The 16032-nt window shown below is 48.9% G+C and overlaps 1 protein-coding gene across 5 annotated transcripts in view; it reads left to right on the top strand.

The window, feature by feature from the left end:
• Positions 1-16032, top strand: part of CACNA1F (calcium voltage-gated channel subunit alpha1 F) — a 562890-nt gene that overhangs the window by 355876 nt on the left and 190982 nt on the right. For 3 of the 5 annotated variants that reach the window (XM_085629888.1, XM_085629887.1, XM_085629885.1), the window contains 4 exons: positions 7737-7895; positions 8777-8887; positions 9776-9859; positions 15124-15144. In XM_085629888.1, the coding sequence (XP_085486014.1) occupies positions 7737-7895; positions 8777-8887; positions 9776-9859; positions 15124-15144 (375 nt within the window). The remainder of the gene's footprint in view (positions 1-7736; positions 7896-8776; positions 8888-9775; positions 9860-15123; positions 15145-16032) is intronic. The other 2 variants (XM_085629889.1, XM_085629886.1) reach the window with 1 other exon arrangement.

The following is a 16032-nucleotide window of genomic DNA, read 5'->3' as shown; positions in this document are numbered from 1 at the left end:
CTGGTACATATTAGAACTCAGAGCAGTGAAACGAGACAGCAGACACTTGGAGAGGAGATGGCCCACCAGCAAGGACACCTCCGACAGGGCAGCCTTCTCCACTGCCTGCTGAGGTCAACAAAGAAGACACGCATTGAAACCAGCGCCAACAACACCAAGGAACTTTTCAATATCGTTAAAGAATTCTCGAACCCGGCAGCCAGGAAAACAACATCACACCCTCAAAGGAGCTGTGCGACAGCCTCGCCCACTTCTTTCATGACAAGATCGCAACCATGTACAGAAACTGTGAACCCACACCTACGGATTTCATCGTCAGATATGCCACCACCGTAACTGAAACGATCTTCACACTGACGACCTCGAAGGAAATCATCTCCACCAGGTAATCCATCCACTCGAGAGCTCCCACAGACCCATGCCCGCACCACATCATCAACCTCGGAAACCAAATGATCGGCCAGGAACTCACCACCCTACTCAACACCTCTATCAACACTGCAGCATTCCCCAATGCCTGGAAACACGCTGACGTCAGACCACTACTCAAAAAACCAACTGCTTATCCCAGAAAACTCAAAAACTACCAGCCAATCACCCTGCTCCCTGCTCCCAATGAAGGAATCGGAAAAGATCATCAGCAATCAACTCATGACACGCCTGGAGCAGAGCAGCTACTCAACGTCTCTCAATCCAGCTTCCGCAGCAATTTCAGCATCAAAACTGCCCTGATCGCTGCCCCAGATGACATCCGAACCCTCCTCAACTGAAGAGAAACAGTAGCTTTGATCCTCCTCAACCTCTCGGCAGCCTTCGACACCGTATGCCACCACACACGATTGAAAGACTCCACCACATCGGCATCCAAGGGGACACCCTCAGATGGATCACCTCCTTCCTCACTGGAAAAACCCAGAGGATCCACTTTCCACCTCTGAACCCCAAGGAGATCACCTGCAGCGTCCTCCAGGGCTCACCCCTCAGCCCCACGCTCTTCAAGCATATATGACCCCGCTGGCCAAAAGCGTCAGATCCCACGGTCTCCACATAATTTTCTATGCAGACTACACCCTACTCATCCTCTCACTCTCACTCACCGGTGACCCCACCACCACTGAACCTACTTCCACAGATGCATGACAAGCGACGACGACTGAATGAAGGATAACTGCAGCTGAATATAGACAAGACGGCAGTACTGATCTTTGGCAACAGCAGCAATGTAAGAAACGATTCTTGGTGGCCATCAGACCTAGACCCGTACCCACTTCCTACAGCCATGTCACAAACCTCAGAATCATAATTGACAACAAGCTCACCATGAAATCATAGATCAACGTCATCTCCTTCTCCTGCTCACTCTGCGCATGCTACGTAAGATCTTCAAGGGGCTACTCCTACACACGATGCTCCATTACACAGGCGCTCATCACCAGGGGTCTGGACAACGTAGGAGTTGCCACACACCTCCTACAGAGACTTCAGACCATACAGAGCGCCGCAGGCAGACTCATCCTTGGCCTTCCACGACGAACCCACATCACACCCCACCTCAGGAAACTCCACTGGCTTCCTGTACAGAAGAGACGCCAATTCAAGCTGCTGACCCACGCACACCAGGCTCTACACAACCAAGGACCCGCATATATTAACCGCCGCTTGAAGTTCCACCAACCATCAAGACTACTCTCCACCTCCCTTTTACTTGCCCATACTCTGCATCTACCGAAGCAGAAGTGGGGGACGCTCCGTCTCCCACATCGCAGCAAAGACCTAGAAGAGCTTCCCCACACACCTATGGACCATCACCTCACTTTCGGAATTCCGAATGCCTTCAAGACCTGGCCATTCAAATGAGCCTCCGGGACCTGCAAGCACCCGGATACCCTATCAGGTGATTAGCTGCGCTTTATAAATCCTTATTGATTGATCCTACTAAGAAGAGAAAACATATCCAGTCCAGACTCTGGTAGTAGAGTGTGAGATAAGCAGTTTTAGCCAACTAATTAACTCTGGTCCAAACCCCATCTTGGTCAACACAGTGTATAGTTAAAGCAATCCTTCATTTTAAACCTTGAGCTCATGATTTCTGTGCTCAATGGTACAGATACAAGAGACAACAGTGACGAGAAGGAGGTGATACATTGCATGGCAAGACATTGCAGGACGTGTGCATGTATGAAAAACATTTCCGTAATGATAGTAAGGATTAGCGAGATAGCAGACAATTGTTGAGGAGTCAAATAGTAAGCAGAGGAAGTGGGTCTCTGAGGGCAGGGACGATGGGACATGTCAGTGTCCTGGCTGGAGCTGTCCGAGAGGGGTGCGTTGAGAGGCGCTGGAGGGGTGGAATTGGGGGAGTCTGGAATCAATCTGAGGAGATACAGTCGAAGAGGCTGCCGAATATCTTTAGGGCGAGCTGCAAGGGGCAGTATAGAGGAATACACCTCACTTGTCAGATCGCAGAAAGTCATACTGCGGAGCCAGGCGTAAACGGCAGGACGTGTACAAGTGCCCCGATGGAGGGCAATCTCCTGCTTGGCCAGGAGAAGTGCAATAGCAGCAAATCTGCGAGTAGTTGTGGAACGGAGGAAACATTGCCTAGGAGAGCCATGAAAGAGGACGGATCGATAGGCATGGAAATCTTCTTGGGGAGGACCTGGAATACTTCCATCCAGTACGTAGCTCCCAGTGGGCAGGTCCAGGCTAGAGCTGGAAAATCTGCAACCGGGCCTCGGCATTTGGGGCACTGAGTGGATCTGGACGGGTCAATACGGGCCAGCGTGCTGGAGGTAACATAGGCTCTGTGAAGCAAGCGGAATGCAGAAGCTTGTGTCTGTGGTTAGGGGAAGCCAGTTTAGTCTGTGAGCAGCAGAAAACCCAATACTTATCTTTAAGTGGACGGCCCAAGCCCCTCTCCCACTGCCTTTGAACTCCATCTACATTGGCGTGTTTAAGGGCTATGCATGCATGATAAAGTTTAGTGATGAGATGTGAACCATCTGGGTCTGATATCAAAAGGATGAATGGAGTGAATTTGTCGGGGTGAGCGGGTAGGACAGGAGCACAGCGCACCGTGGAGTCTATTGAGAATGAATCTATCCATAAAGGCGGGGTCGGTGTGTGTCAGTTCAGGCTATTGGGATAGGACATGTCCATCCAGGAACACATCCTCAAAGGAATGGAGGTCATATTTATGTAGAGTGCGTTTTACTAGCTTTTGGGTTGTGAGTGGGAGCCATGGGTTCATGCGCAGGGGAAGACTCTGTGAATATAATAAATTGAAGCCCAACGAGCTGCAGAGTTTCCGCCAGGCCCAGCAAGTGGTGGATAAGGTCTGCATGTCACTGGGGTCCAGTCTAATGCCTCGCGGCAATAGTGCGTTCAAGGGTGTAGGGCAGCCATGCGTCTGGGTGAAGCCACTGATATGCAAAGTGGGCCTGAGCCACCAAGAAGTACAGCCGGAAATCAGGGACAGCAAACCAGCGCCAATCGTAGGGGAGAGTTGGGGTGTTCCAGGTGACCCGAGGTCGACGGCCAGCCCAAACCCATTTTAAAAAGTAGGTTTCTGAGTGTAAAAAAAAGGCCTTGGTAAAGGGTATGGTTATGTTTATCAAGAGATGCAGGAATCGAGGGAGAATTGTCATTTATAGGGGGAGTTGTACCCAGCGATCAGTTTGGGTAGAGAGCTTGTCGACTGCTGGGCCATAATTCACCCGGATAACTTGCTCCCTAGTCCTGTGTAAAACCACACCCAGATATTCGGTGGTGCTGGTGGACCGCTTAAAAGGATATTCAGAGGTAGGGAGTGTGGTGGCCTCGGTAAGGGGAAACAGCTCTGATTTGCCCAGTTAATGCAAAGGCCGGATTGTTTGCCAAACTGAATCACTTCCTGGACTATTGGAGTTAAATTAACAGAAGGATGACGAATGAAAAATAGGATGTCATGGGCATACGTGGACATAAGGAGCGGTCCTAGGGAAAACTGTACACCATGATGCAGATGGCGTTCCTGGAGTCCTTCGCTATAAAAAATGATAAAGGTGAGAGTGGGCACCCCAGCCTAGTGCTTCGGGAGATGTGGAAGGGGTCCGTGATAGAACCATTAATACGGATGCGAGCCGTTGGGTTCGAGTTTAGTAAGGAGATGAGAGCTGTGAACCTTCCAGGAATTCAGAGTTTCCGCAGAGTGTCATGGAGAAAAGGTCACTCCAGGGAGTCAAAAGCCTTCTCCGCGTCGAGCAGGGCGACCACTGCGGGGATATCCTATTTAAGACTTAGAAGACAGCACGCAAATTTAATGAGGTGGACTGATGTGGTATGAATCCTGTCTGCACGAATGACAGTATTGTATCTAACAGTAACGATAAGCAATTAACCAAAGCTTTGACCAAAGGTTTAGTAGCGAAATTGAGGAGAGAAAGTGGTATGTACAAAGCACAGTGCTTGGGGTCCTTTCCAGGTTTCAATAGGAGGGAGATAACTGCCTCTTGCATGGAATTGGAGGGTACCTGTAGTAGGGGCTTCTGCGCATACCTACAGCAAATGTGGGATCAGAGTGGAATTGTAGGCTTTATAAAAGGGTCCTGTCAGGCCGTCCAGCCCAGGGGCCTTTGAACCATTCAGTCAATCGCTTTGGCTATTTCCTCAGCCGTGAAGGGCTCGTTCACGAATTGGGATTGGCCGTCAGAGAGCCAGACCATGGCTATTTCCTCTCAGTAATTCTGACGCGCCGATGACTCAGGAGTATGGCTAGATGTATAGTGATTTATAGTAGGAATTTACTTCGGTGAGGATGTCCGCGGTAAACGAGAGAAGGGTACCATCCTCCAGCTCCAGAGCTGCAATACATCACGGTCCTGGAGGAGGATGTAGGAGGCGAGCAAGCGTCCGACCAGGTCGCTCGCCCTCACCATATTTCCGCCATAGCGTGTTTACCCAAAAGCATAACCTTTCTGCTGGCCAGGTCATGAAACTCCTCAAGCAAGGCTGAGCACTTATGGAGAGCAGAAGGGGAGGAGAGGGGGCATCCCTCTCGTCTTTGTGTTTGAGTGCATTCTCCACCTGTGTCAGACTGTTACGGATATCGCGGAGCACATCGCCTGTTTGGAGACGCATATCACGCGAATGTAAGCTTTGAATGCGAAAGGAAATATTGGACTACAGAGTCCTGGAGCTCAAAGCGGAAAACTGGGTCCAACAGCACCTTCAAGGGGAAGGATCTACGGTGCTCCCAGCCGCATCTATAAGCAAGAGTAAGCGTCAGTCGCACCGGGGCATGGTCAGACAATTTGTGTGACAGCACCTGGATGTCCCAAAGCCACAGAAAGTTGGCTGCTAACAAGAGCCAATAATCCAGTCGGGTCCACACTGAGTGTGGAGCGGAGTAGAAAGTGTAGCATGGAATAGCAGGATGGTGTGTGCGCCAGACGTCCCAGAGGGTATTCATATGTATCATATCCTGACACGCTTGCAATGAGCAAAAGGTTTAGTACAAGGGACGGTGCTGGAAGAATCTATGGTGGGCTCTAGAATGATATTTAAGTCCCCACCCACCAAAATAGTGTCTACGTCAATGCCATCTAGGAGAGTGGCCATGGTCTGGTAAAAGGGAGGTCATTGGAGTTCAGGGTATACAGGTTTAAGAGAACAACATAGTTCCTGTCACCATAATGTAGCGGCCCTGCGTGTATGCAACAGTGGACTGGTGTAGAAAAAGAAGGGATTTATGAATAAGTGCGCAGACTCCCCTGGAAAAGGAGCTATAGTTAGCAAAAAATGGGTGCGGGCCCCAAGTTGTAACAAAGACCGTAGACGCTTGGGGGGGCAGGTGTGCTTCCCGTAGGGATGCAATCTTGATGCCATGCCGATTGAGGTACAATAAGACCGGCTTACTTGTACGAGGATTATTCAAGCCTCTGACACTCCAGGTAAGGGGAGTCATATCCACTCTCCGCCTAGAGACGCCCATTGAGAATGGAATGGGATTGGAAGAGTCTGCTTGGTCAGGTTTGTCAGGGAGGCTATTGTAAAGTTCTGTCTCATCACGAAAGAAAGAAGAAAGGAGAAGAAGAAAAAAAGGCCAGGAAAAGCAAGAAAGTTCAAAGAACAATTACCTAGTCCTGGCCGTCGTCCATGTTGGATGGGGAGTCCTTGCGACTCAACGACCGGGGCCGGTCAAATGTCAATTTTGTTGCTTGATGTCCCCTCGGCCCATGGCGGCAGAGCCACAGAGGCGATGTCAAAGCCCAGCAGGCAGACGCAGTTGGCCACACAGTGGGAAAACAGGGTGAGGGAAAATGTCTATAACCCACAATTGAAAGGGGTCCGTCAAAGTGTGGCGTCTCCGATATCCTCGAGCTCCAGCCCAGGGCGTCCCCAGCGGTGATGGTCGTAAAGGGGGATGCAGGATAGGGTGGAGGGCGTTGCCGGATATGGATGAGCCGCGCTGAAGCCGCAAGTATCCTAGTGGGTGTAGCCACTCATGTGGAGTTGAAAGTGGGCCGGGGAGCCCCAAACGAGGGGCAGTCACTGCAGCAGGAAGAGCGAGCAGCAGACGGGCAATCCCTCAGTGCATGGTGGCTAGCTGGCAATGATTAAGGTAGCAGCGTGGCACTCACACTGAGTAGCCAGGGTTGGCTAGAGTCGCAGCAGGACACTCGTCGTGAGGGCCGTAGGCTGCAGGCCCACCCCAGTGGCCGCATGCTCTTGGATGATTATTCCCTGCCCTCAAGGGTTTCTCTTTGGCCCTATGGTTTATCTCTTTGTTCTGTCCTTGGGTGTTTTCCTTCTGCCCTTAAGTGTTTCTCTTCTTCTGTTGAGCGCTTCTCTTCTGTTCTCAGGTGTTTCTCACCTGCCATTGTTTTTCTTCTGTTCTCAGGTGTTACTCCTCTTCCCTAATGTTTGTCTTCTGCTCTCGGTTTTGACCTCAAATGTTGCTGTTCTGGTGTCTTGTGTTTCTCTTCTGCCAACTAGTTTTCCTGTGTTTAGTCTGGCACTTCTCTTTTGCTGTCACGTGTTTTTATGGTTTTGTTGAGTGTTTCTCTTTGCCCTCAAGTGTTTCTGTTTTGCACTCAGTTGTTTCCCTTCTGCCGTTCTGCTGTTTCTCTTCTACCCTCTGGTGTTTCTCATGCTTCTCTTTAACCCTCACATGTTTCCTAGCTTCTCTGGTGTTATTCGTCTGCCCTTCGGTGTAATTCTTTTCTCGCTAGGTCATTCCGTTGTGTCCTCAGGGGTTTCTCTTCTGCCATTAATTATTTTTCTACTACTCTTAGGTGTTATTCTCTGCCCAAAGGTATTTTTGCCTTCCATGGTACTTTATTTCTGAAGTTCTGTTTTTTTTTGTCTACCCTCTGGTGATTTTATTTGGTTCTCAGGAGTTTCTTTTCTGCCTGTAGTTGTTTTTCTTCTGCTATCTGGTCTTTCTTCTTCACCCTCAGTCATTTCTCTTTTGCTCTCAGATGTTTCTGTTTTGCTCCAGATGTTTCTGTTTTGCACTCAGGTGTTCCTGTTCTCTCCTCGGGTGTTTCTCTTATAACTCAAGGTCTTTACAGGAGGCTGCCTCCTTTTGCCCCTCATGTTCTCTCTGCTGTCTTTCATTTGCCCAGTGTGGATACCTCTTCAGTCCTGTCCTCTACATCTTCTCTGCCCTGGTTCTCTGCCCTTGATCCCAGCCACTCCTTTCAGTTCTGAGCTCTCTGGGGGTAACCATGCCTTCTCTTTGTCTCTCCCGCCAGCGCCAGTGTGTGGAGTACGCTCTCAAGGCCCAGCCTCTGCGGCGCTATATACCCAAGAACCAATACCAGTACAAGGTGTGGTACATGGTCAACTCCACAGGCTTCGAATACATCATGTTCGTGCTCATCCTCCTGAACACCATCGCACTCGCTATGCAGGTAGGACGCTCAGATGTCCCGACATTATGGAGGAAACGTCACCAGGGAGGATTCCTGCACAGCCCCATGGGCAGGACTTTAAGGGCAGGGTCTCACTTGGTCCTTTGGGGTTCTCAGATACCCCTCTCTCTGTATCCCAGCAGAATGGGGGCACCCACAGGGGCTTGACCTCAGAGGTAGGGCCTAATTTAGTCCTATTAAAACCCCACTCATCCCTCTCCTTGTTGCACAGGGCCAGGGCCAAGGGCATCACCTCAGAGGTGGGGTCTTGCTTGGTGCTATGGAGCTAAGGAGCTGTCACAGACTGGGGTGAGGCCCAGGGCAAGACATTTTGGTGGGACTCCATAGCTCAGGAATTGTCTCCACCTTAGAAAGATGAAAGGCTCAAACGAATTGACTGCATTTGCATCTGTGATTTACAGATTTAATGCGGATATCTGTAGCAGGCACATCAAGCTATAGAAGAGCACGCCGATATCACGTGTGCTTAGAAACACATGAAATATTAGATTTACCCACTATGTATATATTCTTTACACGTGTGTATGTATATATATATATATATATATATAATATAAAAATGTGTGCACTACAGAGTGTCCACACCCTCTCACCCCATGACCCCCACACCATACGCCCCCCCTACTCTTGGCCCTATCTGTATTTCGTAATGCTGAAATATGTCACCCTAATAGTGAGGCTGACATCACAGGGTCATTGTTGGACTTGTTATCTTCATTGTACTGTGAGCCATTCATTTCAAATGTTGTATGCTTGAGTGTGGGGTCCTTCCTAGTGAGGTCCCCCCTCAATGGGGCCTACTTCCCCCACCCTTTGTGACAGTCCTGTAGAGGTCTCACATGTGTCTCCTTCTCTTCCAGCATTACGAGCAGTCGAAGCCTTTTAACTACGCCATGGACATCCTCAACATGGTGTTCACCGGCCTCTTCACTGTGGAGATGGTGCTGAAAATCATAGCCTTCAAACCGAAGGTGAGTTCGCTTGTGGAGGAGAGGTGCGCATGGAGACTAGTGGGCAACGCACTCTGTCCGCGGGGTCGGTAGCACTCTGCTCATTGTGTGGGGTCCCTCTGATAATGTCTGCCTCTTTGGGTAAATGTTCTGTCTCTTTTACTGCTCCCTGATGAGAGTTGTCATTATTGTGTTCCTGGTCTGGTGATTGCGGTTGATGATTTTGAAACTTGTTGTGTGGCCCTGTCTGATAGAGCTGTCCAGGAGTGTCTTGTTGTATAATTGTTCTCCTGATGATTGTGTGGCCCTGTCTGATAGAGCTGTTGAGGAGTGTCTTGATAGAGCTGTCCAGGAGTGTCTGGTTGTATAATTGTTCTTCTGATGATTGTGTGGCCCTGTCTGATAGAGCTGTCCAGGAGTTTCTTGATCGAGCTGTCCAGGAGTGTCTTGTATAATTGTTCTCCTGATGATTGTGTGGCCCTGTCTGATAGAGCTGTCCAGGAGTGTCTTGTTGTACAATCAGTACGGTCCAAGGCCGTTTCACCCTGAGCTGCGATCAAACTGAAAGATAAGTGGGAGAGGGCCTTTATCTAGTGAGAAAGCTATGCACGGGCACTAACAGTTCTTTATTGCAGAAACAAAACGTAGCAAAGGGTATTTCTCGGAACTGGAAAAGATTAGTTTTGAACATCACACAAAATGGAGTCTAAAAGAAAATAGTGCAGCGAATGCTAACTTATACATGACATCATGTGAGCATCAACGGGTCTAATCTAACAGTGACAGCGGCCGTTGCTGTGTGCTCTCTTTCAGATGACAGCCGCTCTTGTTGAATGCCCTTTTCTGATTCCAGTGGGCCCCTTCCTTTTGTGTGCTCTCTCTGATGGAATCTGTCTTTTCTTCCTCTAGCACTACTTCTGCGATGCCTGGAATACCTTTGATGCCTTGATTGTGGTGGGCAGCCTGGTGGACATCGCGGTCACGGAAGTGAATGTAAGTAGGTCTTTGGTTCCGTGCTTCACCATGCTGCAGATGAGATGCTCAAAGTCCTCTCTGGCATCAGACTGTAACCCGGCCACTGCGGCTGGACAGATCTGTGGGGGCGCACATCTGCCAGTGTCGTACTTCCTATGGCCTTGTCTTGTGCGGCTGTCCGTGTGTCTCATATATTCCTGTCTCGTGTAAATCTTTCTTGTCCGGTCAGTGTGTGTCTGTCAACCCATCACTCTTTCTGCTCTCGTTTGTTTCATATGGTGCAGGGTAGCTAGGAGGGTTGGATACGGTCCAGGGGAGGAGAGAGCTTTATTTCTTCTGTGCCTTCTTACAGGTCACTGACTTCTAATACTGTGGTAAGAGGGCAGGACATACAGGGAAAGCTGTGGAAATGTATTTGCACTTGTAAACATGTGAGGCTGCATCAGGGAACTGATAACTACCTTACACCCCTCATGTCCCAGCTGTGAAAGGACTTGGGGGGGTGTATGTACTGTACCCTGTTCTTCCAGGTCAGCAGAGTGGTGCACTTCCTTGACAAGGCAGAGTAAAGCGAGCTGAACTTCGAGATCTTGTCAGGCCGGCGGAGATCTTTTGCCTTCAGGTTCAGCTGAACTGAAGCTTTGCTGTGTGGGTGTCATCTCTAAGACACCTGCACAGCAAATATCTTTGTTTATCGAAAACAAACTACCAAAGTGGACATGTCTTTTTGATTAACCCGAATTACATGTCCCTGGCAGGGGTTCATAGTTTGTTTTCCTATAATAGTAAACTGTGTCACTGACAGAGTGTTGAGCTAGCTTGGATGACGACCCCCATGGAGGTGCAGGAGCACCTAATGATGACACCTCTGATGGTAATAAAATGGCACCATTTAATGATGACGAAGATGATGTGAATGCATCACCACATGACCATCCAGAAACCCCTACTAAGGATTCAGAGTAGAGCGATCCTATTAGTCCTGATGACGCGAGCCCCGAACCCGTGCCAAGGGATTCGCCTCCGGATGATGTTTACAAATGCTGTGCTCCTGTTGAAAAAGTGTTTCGCCGATTCCGCCTTCCTACTATTGCTGTAAAGAAAACCTGCTGTTTATTAGAGTTTCAAGAAAAATCTCAGAGGAGAGCCAAGTCCATTCGTAATCTGTGGGAAGGAGGTCTTCTCACCATGAACAACCTGGCAACTGCAACTGTTAGATTATTGAGAAATGAACTACTGAGTCCACAAATTCAGCCCTTGCATGTATTTTAAATCAAGTAAAGACTGACCCGATGCTGTGAGCTGCTGTACAGGGAAGATGCAGAAATCCTTTCACACAGTGCAGCACGTCATGGACAAAGAAGGCTTCAAGTGAGACTCTAAGGGAAAAAGGGCGTTCATTCTTGCGGCAGGTGCACTTAAGATTGCAAACGCATCTGCTATAGATGCTAGATTCAGAAAGCAGCTTTAGAGCGACAGAATATGCTGGTGAATATCAGCTGCTAGCCCTCACATAGTGATCCATGGAAGCTGCTGGTGTATATCAACTAGCCCTCATATAGTGATCCGTGAAAGCTGCTGGTGAATATCAGCTGGCCCTCATATAGTGATCCATGGAAGCTGCTGGTGTATATCAACTAGCCCTCATATAGTGATCCGTGAAAGCTGCTGGTGAATATCAGCTGGCCCTCATATAGTGATCCGTGAAAGCTGCTGGTGAATATCAGCTAGCCCTAATATAGTGATACATAGAAGCTGCTGGTGAATATCAGCTAGCCCTCACATAGTGATCCGTGAAAGCTGCTGGTGAATATCAGCTAGCCCTCATATACTGATCCATGGAAGCTGCTGGTGAATATCAGCTAGCCCTCCTATAGTGATCCACAGAGACTGCTGGTGAATATCACCTAGCCCTCATATAGTGATCCGTGAAAGCTGCTGGTGAATATCAGCTAGCCCTCATATAGTGATCCATGGAAGCTGCTGATGAATATGAGCTAGCCCTCATATAGTGATCCATGGAAGCTGCTGGTGAATATCAGCTAGCCATCATATAGTGATCCACACAAGCTGCTGGTGAATTTCAGCTAGCCCTCACATAGTGATCCATGGAAGCTGCTGGTGAATATCAGCTGCTAGCCCTCACGTAGTGATCAATGGAAGCTGCTAGTGTATATCAGCTAGCCCTCATATAGTGATCCATGGAAGCTGCTGATGAATATCAGCTAGCCCTCCTATAGTGATCCACAGAGGCTGCTGGTGAATATCAACTAACCATCATATAGTGATCCATGCAAGCTGCTGGTGAATATCAGCTAGCCCTCACATAGTGATCCATGGAAGCTGCTGGTAAATATCAGCTGCTAGCCCTCACATAGTGATCCATGGAAGCTGCTGGTGTATATCAGCTAGCCCTCACATAGTGATCCATAGAAGCTGCTGGTGAATATCAGCTGCTAGCCCTAACATAGTGATCCATGGAAGCTGCTGGTGTATATCAGCTAGCCCTCATATAGTGATCTGTGGAAGCTGCTGGTGAATATCAGCTAGCCCTCATATAGTGGTCCGTGGAAGCTGCTGGTGAATATCAGCTAGCCCTCGTATAGTAATCCATGGAAGCTGTTGGTGAATATCAGCTAGCCCATACATAGTGATCCATAGAAGCTGCTGGTGAATATCAGCTGCTAGCCCTCACATAGTGATCCATGGAAGCTGTTGGTGTATATCAGCTAGCCCTCACATAGTGATCCATAGAAGCTGCTGGTGAATATCAGCTGCTAGCCCTCACATAGTGATCCATGGAAGCTGCTGGTGTATATCAACTAGCCCTCATATAGTGATCTGTGGAAGCTGCTGGTGAATATCAGCTAGCTCTCATATAGTGAGCCATGGAAGCTGCTGGTGTATATCAGCTAGCCCTCACATAGTGATCCGTGGAAGCTGCTGGTGAATATCAGCTAGCCCTCCTATAGTGATCCACAGAGGCTGCTGGTGAATATCAGCTAGCCCTCACATAGTGATCCATGGAAGCTGCTGGTGAATATCAGCTGCTAGCCCTCACATAGTGATCCATGGAAGCTGCTCTTGTATATCAGCTAGCCCTCATATAGTGATCCGTGAAAGCTGCTGGTGAATATCAGCTAGCCCTCCTATAGTGATCCACAGAGGCTGCTGGTGAATATCAGCTAGCCCTCCTATAGTGATCCACAGAGACTGCTGGTGAATATCACCTAGCCCTCATATAGTGATCCGTGAAAGCTGCTGGTGAATATCAGCTAGCCCTCATATAGTGATCCATGGAAGCTGCTGATGAATATGAGCTAGCCCTCATATAGTGATCCATGGAAGCTGCTGGTGAATATCAGCTAGCCATCATATAGTGATCCACACAAGCTGCTGGTGAATATCAGCTAGCCCTCACATAGTGATCCATGGAAGCTGCTGGTGAATATCAGCTGCTAGCCCTCACGTAGTGATCAATGGAAGCTGCTAGTGTATATCAGCTAGCCCTCATATAGTGATCCATGGAAGCTGCTGATGAATATCAGCTAGCCCTCCTATAGTGATCCACAGAGGCTGCTGGTGAATATCAACTAACCATCATATAGTGATCCACGCAAGCTGCTGGTGAATATCAGCTAGCCCTCACATAGTGATCCATGGAAGCTGCTGGTAAATATCAGCTGCTAGCCCTCACATAGTGATCCATGGAAGCTGCTGGTGTATATCAGCTAGCCCTCACATAGTGATCCATAGAAGCTGCTGGTGAATATCAGCTGCTAGCCCTAACATAGTGATCCATGGAAGCTGCTGGTGTATATCAGCTAGCCCTCATATAGTGATCTGTGGAAGCTGCTGGTGAATATCAGCTAGCCCTCATATAGTGGTCCGTGGAAGCTGCTGGTGAATATCAGCTAGCCCTCGTATAGTAATCCATGGAAGCTGTTGGTGAATATCAGCTAGCCCATACATAGTGATCCATAGAAGCTGCTGGTGAATATCAGCTGCTAGCCCTCACATAGTGATCCATGGAAGCTGTTGGTGTATATCAGCTAGCCCTCACATAGTGATCCATAGAAGCTGCTGGTGAATATCAGCTGCTAGCCCTCACATAGTGATCCATGGAAGCTGCTGGTGTATATCAACTAGCCCTCATATAGTGATCTGTGGAAGCTGCTGGTGAATATCAGCTAGCTCTCATATAGTGAGCCATGGAAGCTGCTGGTGTATATCAGCTAGCCCTCACATAGTGATCCGTGGAAGCTGCTGGTGAATATCAGCTAGCCCTCCTATAGTGATCCACAGAGGCTGCTGGTGAATATCAGCTAGCCCTCACATAGTGATCCATGGAAGCTGCTGGTGAATATCAGCTGCTAGCCCTCACATAGTGATCCATGGAAGCTGCTGGTGTATATCAGCTAGCCCTCATATAGTGATCCATGGAAGCTGCTGGTGAATATCAGCCAACCCTCATATAGTGCTCTGCAAATGCTGCTGGGGAATATGAAGGACTGGCCATCTTTGAGTGTTCTTCCTAGTGAGTTTGGGTCCTGCAGAGCACGAGGGCACGTGCCCAGGAGTTCTGGAGCGTGACGGCTCTCAGCTAGTGAACAGGTTACAAACATGACATCCTTTTAATTCTTGCTGCTAGTGCTGGCTCAGATCCCTGCTTTGAGTGTGAGACTTTCATGGAAATTCTGTCGATTGTCCTTTTTGAAGACTCTAGGGGCATTGGGTGTTCTGGTCCGATGAGCGGTAGTGCGATGCCTGGCTCCGCAGATGCGCTGCACCATGCTCAGTCACCTGGGACGGTCATTCCTTGGCTCGGTGGCATTCATTGGTGCCGCAGAGATGTGCACCGGTGACTGATTAAACATGTTAATAATGGCGCCTCTCAGCGCGCGCCGCTGCCTGTCGCTGGCTCTGCTCTGTGGCGGGATCTCTCACCTGCCTCTGCTTTGTATCTGTCACTCTGTTTCTCTTCTGTGAGTGTCTCTCATGTGTTCCTTTGTCTCATCTGTCACTCTCATGTCTGTGTCTGTCTCTCATTGGTGATTTGGCGCTTTGCTGCTCATATTTTGCTTTGTCTCATCTGTCACTGTGTCTCTCACATATCACCTTGGGACGGCTGTTCCTATCATTGTCATCGTCGTCATCATCATCATCGGCGTCATCATCATCATCATTGTCGTCGTCATCATCATCATCATCATCATCATCGTCGTCATCAACATCGTTGTTTTCATCATCATCTTCGTCGTCGTCTGCTCCTCCGCGCACAGAACGGGTTTCATGTGGGAGAGGTAACATACTTCACTCTGTCTGTCATTGATACACTGCATGTTACAGGGAGGAGGAGTGAGCTTCCGAGTGAATGATGGGAGAGATGGAGCATGTCTGGAGAGAGGTGAGAGCCCCCGGCACCCTTGAGGCGGTCCCCTAAACTGAGGCGTATGGATAACTGGCAGAGCCCCCCGAGGCATCTATTCCAAGCCTGCTCTTTAGCTTCCATTCTGGGGATCAGCCACTATTAATGCCTCTTGATTGGGGTGTCTCACTGCCATGCACTTCGTGTGTTTGATGCCAGCGTGCACTTCTTCATGCACTTCGTGTGTTTGATGCCAGCGTGCACTTCTTCATGCACTTCGTGTGTTTGATGCCAGCCTGCACTTCTGCATGCACTTCGTGTGTTTGATGCCAGCGTGCACTTCTTCATGCACTTCGTGTGTTTGATGCCAGCGTGCACTTCTTCATGCACTTTGTGTGTTTGATGCCAGCGTGCACTTCTTCATGTGCTTTGTATGTTTGATGCCAGCGTGTACTCCTTCGTGCACTTTGTGTGTTTGATGCCAGCGTGGACTTCTTCATGCGCTTTGTGTGTTTGATGCCAGCGTGTATTCCTTCCATTGCTAAAGTTGAGTGTGCTTCCATTGCTTGTGTTGAGGTGCCAGAGTTGTTTTGATTGCATTGCTAAAGTTGAGTGTGCTTCCATTGCTTGTGTTGAGGTGCCAGAGTTGTTTTGACTGCATTGCTAAAGTTGAGTGTGCTTCCATTGCTTGTGTTGAGGTGCCAGAGTTGTTTTGACTGCATTGCTAAAGTTGAGTGTGCTTCCATTGCTTGTGTTGAGGTGCCAGAGTTGTTTTGATTGCATTGCTAAAGTTGAGTGTGCTTCCATTGCTTGTGTTGAGGTG

This window comes from Triturus cristatus, chromosome 10 (genome assembly GCF_964204655.1).
Source record: "Triturus cristatus chromosome 10, aTriCri1.1, whole genome shotgun sequence".
NCBI classification, from domain to species: domain Eukaryota; kingdom Metazoa; phylum Chordata; class Amphibia; order Caudata; family Salamandridae; genus Triturus; species Triturus cristatus.
Note: the sequence above shows the minus strand (reverse complement) of the source record. Positions and strands in the feature narration are given on the sequence as shown.